Source organism: Lytechinus variegatus, chromosome 8 (assembly GCF_018143015.1).
Source record: "Lytechinus variegatus isolate NC3 chromosome 8, Lvar_3.0, whole genome shotgun sequence".
Classification (NCBI taxonomy): Eukaryota; Metazoa; Echinodermata; class Echinoidea; order Temnopleuroida; family Toxopneustidae; genus Lytechinus; species Lytechinus variegatus.
In genome coordinates this window covers 12,550,347-12,563,981 of record NC_054747.1, presented here as the reverse complement: position 1 = coordinate 12,563,981, position 13,635 = coordinate 12,550,347, and the positions used below count along the sequence as shown (strand labels likewise).

Sequence of the window (13,635 nt, the reverse complement as noted above, 5' to 3'; positions counted from 1 at the left end):
AGAAAGAAATATTTTGCAATCTGTATTCTTCCCATATATTTTTTTCTTCAGTTTTGGCTATTGGACCAACTGGTTATTAGATGGAATGACTTTAGACTAGATGAAAGTAGACCATATGGTGAGTGGAAGAACTGATGCTGGACCAAATGATAGTACACAAATTGGGAAATGGACGAATTGGAAATAAACCTTTACTTTCACTTTCTAGGCCTGAAAACCCCCACATTTGCTGTCAAATACAAAGTCCCCCCCCAAAAAAAAAAAGCCTGAAAAGGCCTAAAATCGAAAGTTGCAAACAAGCCAAATTCTGAAGACAGGCATCTTTCGATAAGTGGATCACAACTTTAAAATGAAATAGGTATCTGTACGCAATCATTGTTATACATACATATACAGATCTTTTTTCATTGAGACACACTGTATATACACTTACCAGGACATGGAAAGCGGGTTGAGTAAGTTGTTCCTTCCGGGCAATAGTGTCCGGTGGGACAGTTGAAAGATGTATAGTCTACTAATCCAGCCGTGTCGCAGTAAAAACCTGAAAGATATGAATATATTCTTGTCAATTTACTGCTTTTTCTTAATAATCTTTGGAATCATCGCACCTTTCAAACAGAAAATTTGTACAATAACTTTAGCGAAACTTATCTGGAATTCACCTCCAGAGTAAAATTTGAATTTGTGATTATGATTAGCATTCGTGATTCTAGTTTGGTTTCACACATGCTAAAATTCGTCAAAAGCCTTCTTTTTCCCTGGAATCATCATTCAAATTGTTATACCGTGTGAAAGGGTGGTTAATGCTATTCAACGATTGCTCAGCGTACATATGAAGCAACATGTGATAGAAAATCCATCGCTATCATATAATCAATTTGAATAATCTGAGTTGATTTCATTTCATAATAACAATGATAATAATAACACTAGTAATATTAACAATAACAATAATAATAATACTAATAATGACAATATTGATAATGATTATAAAAATAGTCTGTTTTGAGAGATGCATAATACCACATAAATATAGTTTCTATAAATGTGGATGATTAGTTTGACATTTTTGGAGGATTAATACAAGTGCTTCTAAAAAAGGTACCTATTTCACACAGAGTTTAATATGTCAATATCTGTTATTGATCTGATAACATGAGGTTGGTTATTCAAAAAATTTGGTGCCATTCAAATTCTAGACTCAATTAGTCCATAATAGTCTAGACTACACTGGACAAGAGCACACTAGAGTTTATACATGTAGACTAGACTGGAGTAGTTTAGATTAATCTAGGACAGAATGGAACTGAACAGAATAGAACAGAACAGAATAGTTTAGATTAAACTAGAATAAAATGGAACGGAACAGAACTGAACACAATAGAACAGAACAGAATAGTTTAGATTAAACTAGAATAAAATGGAACGGAACAGAACTGAACAGAATAGAATAGAACAGAACAGAATAGTTTAGATTAAACTAGAATACAATGGAACGGAACAGAACAGAATAGAACAGAACAGAATAGTTTAGATTAAACTAGAATAAAATGGAACGGAACAGAACTGAACACAATAGAACAGAACAGAATAGTTTAGATTAAACTAGAATAAAATGGAACGGAACAGAACTGAACACAATAGAACAGAACAGAATAGTTTAGATTAAACTAGAATAAAATGGAACGGAACAGAACTGAACACAATAGAACAGAACAGAATAGTTTAGATTAAACTAGAATAAAATGGAACGGAACAGAACTGAACAGAATAGAACAGAACAGAATAGTTTAGATTAAACTAGAATACAATGGAACGGAACAGAACAGAATAGAACAGAATAGTTTAGATTAAACTAGAATAAAATGGAACGGAACAGAACTGAACACAATAGAACAGAACAGAATAGTTTAGAATAAACTAGAATAAAATGGAACGGAACAGAACTGAACAGAATAGAACAGAACAGAATAGTTTAGATTAAACTAGAATAAAATGGAACGGAACAGAACAGAATAGTTTAGATTAAACTAGAATAAAATGGAACGGAACGGAACAGAACAGAATAGTTTAGATTAAACTAGAATAAAATGGAACGGAACAGAACAGAATAGAATAGGGATATAAGCAGTTACCCTACTCTATTCTATTCTATCTGATGTCCTTTTCAATTCTATTCCATTATTTTCTTGTTATGTTTGTCTGACTTCACACTATCTATCCAAATCATATTATTTCAGCCTCGAGCACCCCTTCAAGCTCAAGCTTACTGACCTGGTGGGCAGGCTCTGCACTCGGCCACCGTCTTAGAACCGTTGTTGGGGTTGTAGGTACCCAAAGGACAATCAAAGCGATCCGTTCCATCACACCATCCCCCAGGTTCACAGATATCAGCATCCGGAGCCCAGCTCGTAGCGCCCTCATCGCAGGTATACCCTCTCGAACAATCTCGGCAGTAGACGGACCCCTCCGGAGACCACTTCCCGGGCGGGCAGATAACAGGAGCTGTAGAGAAATGATGAAAGATAATGAACGTTAATGATGAGCAGTTCTTGTATAGTGCATATCCATTACAATATAAGGACTTTATGCGCTACCTTGTATATTATTACCCCACTGCAAGCCTGGCAGTCTTCCACAGCGAACAAGATTTTTCAAGGAAGTTATTCCGGTGACACAACATTTCCTCCTGCGACAATTACTCCGGGCTTAATTTCGTCAAAGATGTAGGGTTAGGGTTGTAATAGGGATTTATGTTGGGTTTAGGGTTAGGATAGGGTATTGTGTTAAAACCAGCGTTGAAGTAGTTCATTCGATTCATGTGTGGGTAATTTATAGCAGAGCGATTGTCGCCAGAGTAAATGTCATGGAAACGTTATTCCTGCCAGCTACCCATTCACCTCACCTGGCCATGGCTGGGATTTGAATCCACCATTAAGGACAAACGATATAAATTTACAGGTTTTAGATGAACACTGGTACCCTGCCTAACAGATGGTGCAATCGGCTTGTCTAATGGAGCAGCAGAGCCTATCTAATGGTACACTGTTCATTTACAACCGGTGCAAATAACTGATTTATCAAGGACAGATGATAAACACTTACCTTTTGTCGATGAACACTGGTACCCTGCTTCACAGATGGTGCAATCGGCTTGTCTAATGGAGCAGCAGAGCCTATCTAATGGTACACTGTTCATTTACAACCGGTGCAAATAACTGATTGATCAAGGACAGATGATAAACACTTACTTTTTGTCGATGAACACTGGTACCCTGCTTCACAGATGGTGCAATCGGCTTGTTTAATGGAGCAGCAGAGCCTATCTAATGGTACACTGTTCATTTACAACCGGTGCAAATAACTGATTTATCAAGGACAGATGATAAACACTTACCTTTTGTCGATGAACACTGGTACCCTGCTTCACAGATGGTGCAATCGGCTTGTCTAATGGAGCAGCAGAGCCTATGTAATGCTGACACTGTTCATTTACAACTGGTACAAATAACTGATTAATCAAGGACAAATGATAAACACTTACTTTTTGTCGATGAACACTGGTACCCTGCTTCACAGATGGTGCAATCGGCTTGTTTAATGGAGCAGCAGAGCCTATCTAATGGTACACTGTTCATTTACAACCGGTGCAAATAACTGATTTATCAAGGACAAATGATAAACACTTACTTTTTGTCGATGAACACTGGTACCCTGCTTCACAGATGGTGCAGTTCGCTTGTCTAATGGAGCAGCAGAGCCTATCTAATGGTACACTGTTCATTTACAACCGGTGCAAATAACTGATTGATCAAGGACAAATGATAAACACTTACTTTTTGTCGATGAACACTGGTACCCTGCCTCACATATGGTGCAGTTCGCTTGTCTAATGAAGCAGCAGAGCCTATCTAATGGTACACTGTTCATTTACAACCGGTGCAAATAACTGATTGATCGAGGACAAATGATAAACACTTACTTTTTGTCGATGAACACTGGTACCCTGCCTCACAGATGGTGCAGTTGACCTGTCTAATGGAGCTGTAGTATCCTTCGGCGCATGGTGTCTCATCGCTGGTTACATCCGAGCAGAAGAAGCCAGGAGGACAGTCGGTGCAAGCGGCTTGGGTACCGAGTGAATAGGTACCTGGTTCACACCGGTCGTCGTCGCTGTAATTAAAGATAACAATTAACAAAGGTGAATTCCACTCATTCCAATAAAGTGAAGGTGAAAGACATATTTAAGGGGGAGAAGGAAGAGAACAATAAAGAGTAGGAAAGAAAAAGAAAAGATGAGATTTTAATTTTGCATCACTTTATTCAAATATTCATAGAGGATCATTAGAAATATATCAAATAATAAAACATTTAATTAGTTATTTACAAACGCAATTAAACAGTTATTAATTCCTTCGTTCTCATCCTGGACTTATGGTACTTCTAGTTTTATCAAACATTGTTAAAATCCTGCCAGGACGATTCATCCTTTGCACAGTGAAGTGCAAAAGATGAGACGAGGGCAATTTTACCGAGCTTGTCCCGAAACCCACGCAGCTTTTTTTTTGTTCATGCAGGTAGCCCAACAGTTTCTTAAAGCTTTGGATGTTGTCGGTTGAAATAAATCCACGTGAACCGATTTCTATTGCAAAAAAAATCTACATCACTCTACGCAACATCAGAAAAAAGCATGACGTCCAAAGAGAGTGTCACTAAGGTGAGCATAAAATACACCCGCCTGTAACGCAAAAAATGGAGTTATAGGTCAAGCAAGAAAAGTGGAAGGTGGCGTCTTCACCTTGAACCTTCTGACCTCAATATCAATAGGCTTCCTGGGATCCATGCTAGTATCATATAAACCAAACTATATGAGCCTTGGTTAAGGTAAACTAAAGTTATCACATTTACAAGGACCGATTTACATCATGTCAACTCTTTATCTTTGTTTATTCCTTTATGTGATGTTTATTCCTTTATGTGATGTTTTATCCCTTTTAAACAGTTTTTAATGAAAAATAATTTTCATAACTTGTAAATATTGTGATTATATATTACTGATAAAACACATAATTAAACAAAAAAAAGACTTACGTCGGAGCCTCTGATGTGCTCGGGCATTTATACCCAGCAGGGCAAGGTGTACAAACAGAAGCGTTGCCAAGGGAGTAGTAGCCTGGATCGCAAAATATCTCTGTCGCTGCCACTGTCACTGGACAGAATCTAAATGGTGAGAGAAAAAAGATGATTTAAAGCTTCTAAAACGTAATCAAACATGCACACGAAGATACTATTAACATCAGGGGAACGTTTCATACAGCTGTTCGTAAGTTAAGAGCGACTTTAAGAATGACTGGTGAACACTTCTTACATGCTAAACTATCACCAATGAACGTTTTGGTATATACTATTTACCACAAGAAAGGATCACCACTCTTTCTTAAAGTCACTCTTAACCAGGGACTTAGTTTTAAAATTATGAGGGGAGCAATAATGAGCTCTCCAAAATTTGAAGGAGAGTGGTAGGGGGGCACTGCAAAAAGCACTTCTTTGAAATAAAGAGGGACCTTTGGAGGAATGTACAGTACAGTAAGTTACAACCCACAAACTAAAGGAGACAATAATCAGATGCCCTGAATGTATGCAATATGTATTATTGGTTAAAATGTATTGCAATTGTGTGTTATTTATAAAACCTTTAATGAGAATGAGGTTGTCAAGGTTGGATCTAACAGCCTGATCATTGACTGATACTTGTTCTACATTCAGGTTAATTGATGTCAGAATAGAGATCATGATGGAAGTATGATGTTGCTTGATTTCTAGTTTTTCTGCATTTATCATTTTATGTCACAGAAAATCCGATTTGCTTAGGCCAGCTACAAATTGCTCTACCTGAAATAAATTACAAATATTCAACCTTTAAATTGGCAAAAATACCAACAGTATCTTTCTGCAGTATTCTTTTGAAGTTTTGGCACCTAACAAAAGATGAACCTCACATGTTTCAGGGTTCCCAGCTTTTCAAGAAAACCAAATTCCCTGATTTCTCCCTGATGAAGTTCAAAAATTATTTAAACCATTTCCAGTTTCGCCTGTTTTCTAAGTTGTTGCAGTTAATTACATGTATTTTCAGTATAAAAACAATTATGTAAAACTAGTTAGTACCACCATAACCAGTCATTCAATGGATGTTGTTTTAATATGCAACAAAATATAACAGGGTCTGACTGACTACCATGCTTTCGACTTTTGGCCTGATCAAAATTCCCTGATTTTTCCCTCATTTTGAGGCATTTTTCCCTGATTAGGGTTAAGGTTGCACATTGAAATAATGTGGCACAGGAAGGATTATGTCCTCGGCGGGCAAAATTTGAACATATTTCAGTGAAATGGCTGACTTACGATCCAGCTGGACATCCTGTACATGCAGCTTGTTGACCGATCGAGTATAGTCCGGGATTACAAGGTTTTTTATAGTCCATCGTAGGATCGGGACACTCGTATCCTGCTTGACAGCTAAGGCACGCGGCACTGCCGCTTGTACTGTATTCCCCGGGCATGCACTCTCGCATGTCGGATCCGTCGGTGTTGGGGCATTCGTACCCAGCGTCGCAGACGACGCAGGAGCTGGCATTTGTGTAAGAGTATGTGCCGAGGTCGCAGTCGATTTCAGAGTTGGTTCTGGGGAAGGAATTTTTGCGTAGAAGGTAAGTTGAGGGCAATGTGCCACATATTATGCGTGTCATCATTATCACCATCATCCATGAATATTAGTGGTAGTTTTACCAATATTATCAACAACAGCATCGCCATCACAATCTCTATCATCATCAGCAGCACCACCACCATCACTATCATCATCATCATCATCATCATCACCACCACCACTACCTTCATCATCCCTAAGACTACCATCATCATTATCAACATCACCACCACCACTACCATCATCGTCACCATCATTATCATCACCATCACCATCATCATCATCTTCATCATTATCACAACCAAAACCACTATCATCATCATCACCATCATCACCACCACCACCACCATTATCATCATCACCAGCACCACCATTATCATCATCATCATCATCTCCACCACCATCATCATCATCATCATCACCACCACCATCATCATCATCATCATCATCATCACCACCACCACCACCACCACCATCATCATCATCACCACCATTATCATCATCATCATCATCATCATCACCACCACCACCACCACCATTATCATCATCATCATCACCACCACCACCACCATCATCATCATCAACGTTACCACTAGGCCCGTTTCGGGTACACGTGTACACGCACGGTCAAGTCAGTGCACGTGTACTAAATTCCATCACCGTGTACACGGTAGCATCTGCATAAACAAGCTCACAGCCTCACATTAAATCTTAGTTCTCAGACACTGCACATGTTTTAATTACTAATATGTCAACATATTTCAATTAATCCAGAGTGAGTTCACTTCCAAAATCGCCAATTTAATCCACATTCTTTCTGGAGACTCACGTTTTTGTACCACGAAATCGGCACGAAATGGGTCTGCTCCGGTCTCAAAAGCTTGAAAGCGTTGCTCAATCACACTCAGAGTCAATTTGAGAATCACCAATTGCGATAGCGATCATCGCTACAACTTACGTGTTATACGCTCGCACACAAGCCTACAAACAAACGCTCTTCAAATTGGCAACATAATAATGAAAATTAATCGATAACTTCAGTTACACTTATTCTGCAGCGATCTGTGCATGCATGTACGGTACAGTATACAAAATGCGCATCCACCGAGCGTCGGCGATAGCTAGGGCAATGCACTGATTTTCTTTTGCATTCTTTATTAATTTAATGCGCTGCTAAGCCGAGTAAACTTTTAATTTGCACCAATTTTTGTGGATTGATACTTCAAACTTCTCAGGTAAGCTTTAAAACCGTGACTTAGGCTATATAGACCCCTTTTTATGACATATTGATGCGGGTCCGTGTCGACATGAAAACAGAACTCGCTCTCACAGTGTTTACAACGTGTACACGTGTACACGACCGAAAAACACGCCGTGTACACGTGCATCAAAAATGGACTTTCAAAACGGGCCTAGTTACCACCATCACCATCATCATCATCAACGTTACCACCATCACCATCATCATCATCAACGTTACCACCATCACCATCATCATCATCAACGTTACCACCATCACCATCATCATCATCAACGTTACCACCATCACCATCATCATCATCAACGTTACCACCATCACCATCATCATCATCAACGTTACCACCATCACCATCATCATCATCAACGTTACCACCATCACCATCATCATCATCAACGTTACCACCATCACCATCATCATCATCAACGTTACCACCATCACCATCATCATCATCAACGTTACCACCATCACCATCATCATCATCAACGTTACCACCATCACCATCATCATCATCAACGTTACCACCATCACCATCATCATCATCAACGTTACCACCATCACCATCATCATCATCAACGTTACCACCATCACCATCATCATCATCAACCTTACCACCATCACCATCATCATCATCAACGTTACCACCATCACCATCATCATCATCAACGTTACCACCATCACCATCATCATCATCAACGTTACCACCATCACCATCATCATCATCAACGTTACCACCATCACCATCATCATCATCAACGTTACCACCATCACCATCATCATCATCATCAACGTTACCACCATCACCATCATCATCATCAACGTTACCACCATCACCATCATCATCATCAACGTTACCACCATCACCATCATCATCATCAACGTTACCACCATCACCATCATCATCATCAACGTTACCACCATCACCATCATCATCATCAACGTTACCACCATCACCATCATCATCATCAACGTTACCACCATCACCATCATCATCATCAACGTTACCACCATCACCATCATCATCATCAACGTTACCACCATCACCATCATCATCATCAACGTTACCACCACCACCATCATCATCATCAACGTTACCACCATCACCATCATCATCATCATCACCTTTGCCACTCACCTTGTATCGGTGCAGTATTTCCCTGATGTACATGGCGTACATTCTGTTGCCTTTCCCGTCGCATACCATCCTGGCTGACATTCTTCCATATCGTCTAAGGTCTTATCGGGGCAGGCAAACCCAGGCGGACAGTCCGTACATTGCGTACTTCCAGCTAAACTATACTGACCTGTTAATAATTAGTCAAGTACAATACATTGTCAAAACCACAGAGTAAAAAAGAAGGAAGACATTTTTATATCTAGCTTAGTTTCACAAAACTGCAGTGAGAGAACTAGAATATTAATTTCTCAAATATGAAGAATAAGGGGTTTCAAATAATTCATTGGCACATATTTACAGCTTCAGATTAAACATTCTTCATCACAGATGACTTCTTAACCTTGATTGTAAAAGAAAGTAAACAGCAATGGGAGACAATAAAAACTCCTGTTGCAAATTTTAAGGGGGAAATCTGATCAATGTTTCAACTAGATTAATACCCCTTTCATAAACCCAATTATGCGGCTAATAGCAGCATAATTTGGTCGTAAAATTGGAGGAGGACCAGAGTTATCCGCATTATTTTGATGCTGCTATTATCCGCATAATAGCAGCATCGGGACAAGATTTTGAGTTTATGAACGCATTTCCAAATAATGCGGATAATTGCCATGGTGTGGTCACAAGGTCACCCTTTTCCAACACAACGGCATCGGAGGGGGCGTGTCCAGTTGTCATGACGATTATCCGCCTTTTTCAGGACGGGCGCTCGTAAAAATAATGCGGCTTATTTTCGGAGTTTGTGAACGCAATTTTTATTGAATTATCCGCATTACTCTTAGGCGGCTAATTGGAGGATGGGTTTATGAAAAGGGTATGAGATTCTATATCAAGCAACAGTATATCTATTTCTCCAAAAAAAAAGAAACAATAAGAGAAAGACACTAATATTGCCAATTTGAGGATTAAGTTAAAGGATCTTACCGCTGTCACATGGCTGAGGCAACTGTGTTCCATCACTATCACAGTAATAACCCGCGTCACACTGAAGGCAGTATGTCTGAAGCGTAGCATCCGCATACCATCCGTTAGTGCATCTTACTGGGGCAGCGTTGGTAACATTGCATTGGTATCCTGTATAGGGAAATGCATGGAAAATATGACATTTAAATGAAATGCTCCCCAAGGAGTGGATGAGGTGCATGGGCAAGCAAGGCTCTCACTGCCATTGCAATGCTACCTGCTAGCATTGGTATCCCGTAAGCAAATGCATGGAAAACTTGATATATATAAATGAGATGCTCCGCAGGGAGTGGAAAAGGGGCATAAATTGTGCATTGTCAGATCCTACTGGGGCAATGATATTACCATTGCATTGATATCCCATAGGAAAATAAAAGGAAAACATGACTTATACACACATTGTTCCCCAGGGAGTAATATTGGTATCTTGTATAGAATTGAATGAAAAACATGTCATTTCTCATGGAATGCTCCCAAGGGAGTGGAAAAAGATGATGGATCGTGCGTTGGCACATGCTGCATGTACTGGGCGGTGTTGGTAGGGAAATACATAGGAAACATGATAGAATACTCCCGAGGGAGTGGAAAGGTGCATAAATTGTGTATTGTCAGACCCTACTGGAGCAGTGATCATAACATTGATATCCTGTACGAAAATACAAGGAAACCGTGACTCATAAGCACAATGTTCCCCAGGGAGTAATATTGGTTACCTGTATGGAATTCAATGAAAACACTTCATTAATAATGGAATACTCCCAAGGAAGTGGGGAAAGCATAGACTGTGAATTGATGTATGCTACTAGGGTAGTGTTGTTCATACTGCATTCTTCAGGGAAATATATAGAACACATGATTTCTAAATGGAATGCTCCCCAGGGAGTGGAAAAAGTGCATACATTGGGCCTCACAGTACATGTTACCAGGGCAGCGTTGATAAGGTTGCATTGGTATCCTGTAAGGAAATACATGGAAAAGGATGACACTGAAATTGAATGCATCCCAGGGACTGGAGAAAGCATAGAGTACATCATTTGCTGCATGTAACCTCACTCACCTCTGGGGCAAGGCAAGCAGGCACTGGCCTGTCCTAGAGAGTAATACCCCACTGCACACTCCTGGGCAACCGTGGAAGTACACTGGTAGCCCGGTGGGCACTCCGTACAGGATGTCGCGTTGGCCCCGGAGTAGTAGCCGTCGGGGCAAGCTGTCTGAGAGCCAGCGAGAGGTGTGCAGTAGAAACCAGCGGAACAGCTGTAGCAGTTGACATCTGAAAGATGAATTACTAAAGGTATCATAAACAGAACTTCTCAAATAAATTTTTGCATTTTTTACAATTAGCAAACCAGGGATATATCCCTGAGCAAACTAATCATTCTGTTGTACACATACAGTATATACATATATGTATACTTTTGCTATATATTCATGAATTCTATTTTGTAGCCAATATATTTTATAAATAACTACAAAATAGTGAGCAATCAAATTTTTGGGGGTGGGGTCACACTTAACATGTATACAATGATTCATCATTCAATAACCATTGTAATTTTATCTTTTATTCATTTCATCACTTCAATGTTCATAAAAAAAATTATTAATTCATTTATCAAACCATCCATCCATTCATCCATCGATCCCTCTATCCATGCGACTATACATCTATCAAACCATTCATCCAACTTTCCATCTATCCATCCATCCATCCATCCATCCTTCCTTCCATCAATCCATCCATCCATTCATCCACAGTCATTTGCTGAGCTTTGTGATAAGGACCCCCTGCACTCACCTCCAAGTGGGCTGTATTCTCCGCTACCACACTGTGAAGCTGAAGAGTTGGTACAGCTATGACCGGCAGGGCATGACAGACAGTCAGTGGCTCCCCCGCTTGAGTAGGTTCCTATAGAATGAACATAATCAGTTATCATTACTATTAATAACAAAATAAATATATAACTATGTATAGTTGTCCTCACTGGTGTAATTCCTTGCGTCTTACCTATTATTTGGGGGAGGGGGATCTATTGTTCCACTCCCCCCCACCCCATTAAATAGCATGAGATCACGGACTAAAGCCCATGGTTGTGTTCAAAAGTTATTTAACCCCACCACAAAATGCACTCCTTGTTGCCGACTGTTCAATGTGGACAACAATTTTCCTTGTAACCGAGAGAGACAAACTTTCTTGAATGCAATATATTATCATCTGACTTCACAATCTAAAACATGGCAGAACTTAAACACTTGAAATGCATGTACATTCATTTTCTGGCGGCGTTCACTTACTTTTGAGCACCGCTGTAATCACAGGTCAAGGATGGGGAAACAAAGATAATAATCACAAGTCATAATACTCCCCCTCCTGGCTTGATCGTAAATCGAAGGGAATTCCCCCTTATTTGTTTTGTTATTTCCATAATCTTAGGTTGAAAATGATAGTTTAAAAAAGGAGAAGTGGGAACATGATGTTATCTGCCAAACTATTGCATATTTATATTGGCATGCACATCACTGTTTTCACAGAGAACTGCTAAACTTTCAAAAGGCGATACATCACCTGGCGGACAATCCTCGATGGTGCTGACTGACGGGCACCTGCTCCCGGCGGGACAACTCTGACAGACGCCATCTCCTAGAAGAGCGTATTGCCCACTCGCGCAGTCCACCGGGTCGACTGTAGGGTCGGAGCACTCCTGCCCGGCGGGGCACGGCACGCAATCCGTCTGGGCAGCATTGGTGATCTCGTTGTAGGCACAGCGGGTGCAGTTGTCAGAGCCAAGGGGTGCGATGTACCCCTTTGAGCAGGCGGCTGGGTCTTGCGAGGGGTCGGTGCAGGAATAGCCTTCAGGGCAGGGTAGGCAGGAAGAAGCAGCCTCCTCACTGGGGAAGATAACAGGAATATAGAATATTTTTTAATAGTAATAATTTAACAGAGTTTATTCATTCAATCATTAGTTTTATTACTCTGATGCACAGATTTTATAGGCCTATATCATAATACTTTTATTTTATAATATTGCATAAATACATTTGTTCATGTATACGTATTTTACTGTACATTCATTCCCAGGGAGAACTTATTTTTTTAGTTCATGTTTAATCTAATATTTTTCAACAATCATACAATATTTGTAACACTTTATTCGACTTTCATTTACATTCTACATACATGTAATTGTAAGAGACTTTTAATTTATATTTTCTATGTTTTTTCTTTCTACAATGTACCGGTTAAAACATACAGTGGCAGTCAGCAATCTCTGAGCATAGTTTACACTCGAAATTACACTCGAGACCAGAACAATAGAGTGACCAAGCCAGAACAATAGGAGAACAATAGATTTACTGGACCATTCCTTTGTTCTTGCTCGAGTGTAAAATCGAGTGTAAATCATGCTCAAAGATTGCTGACTGGGTCTCTACATATCGGTGATTACAAAGTAAAAATAATGATGAACTATGTACATGTACATCGTAAATTAAAAAAAAAACATTGGGCTTAGGTGAACAGCCTACATTGTAAGT

At 39.7% G+C, this 13,635-nt stretch overlaps 1 protein-coding gene across 1 annotated transcript in view; it reads right to left on the bottom strand.

The window, feature by feature from the left end:
* The window catches only part of LOC121420662, a 187,285-nt gene that overhangs the window by 159,899 nt on the left and 13,751 nt on the right, over window positions 1–13,635 (bottom strand). Inside the window, exons 6-15 of the mRNA XM_041615325.1 lie at window positions 12,668–12,990; window positions 11,900–12,010; window positions 11,162–11,374; window positions 10,066–10,215; window positions 9,100–9,268; window positions 6,403–6,681; window positions 5,092–5,220; window positions 3,983–4,173; window positions 2,275–2,505; window positions 434–541 (exon numbers count right to left, since the gene is read on the bottom strand). Of these exons, the coding sequence (XP_041471259.1) occupies window positions 434–541; window positions 2,275–2,505; window positions 3,983–4,173; window positions 5,092–5,220; window positions 6,403–6,681; window positions 9,100–9,268; window positions 10,066–10,215; window positions 11,162–11,374; window positions 11,900–12,010; window positions 12,668–12,990 (1,904 nt within the window). The remainder of the gene's footprint in view (window positions 1–433; window positions 542–2,274; window positions 2,506–3,982; window positions 4,174–5,091; window positions 5,221–6,402; window positions 6,682–9,099; window positions 9,269–10,065; window positions 10,216–11,161; window positions 11,375–11,899; window positions 12,011–12,667; window positions 12,991–13,635) is intronic.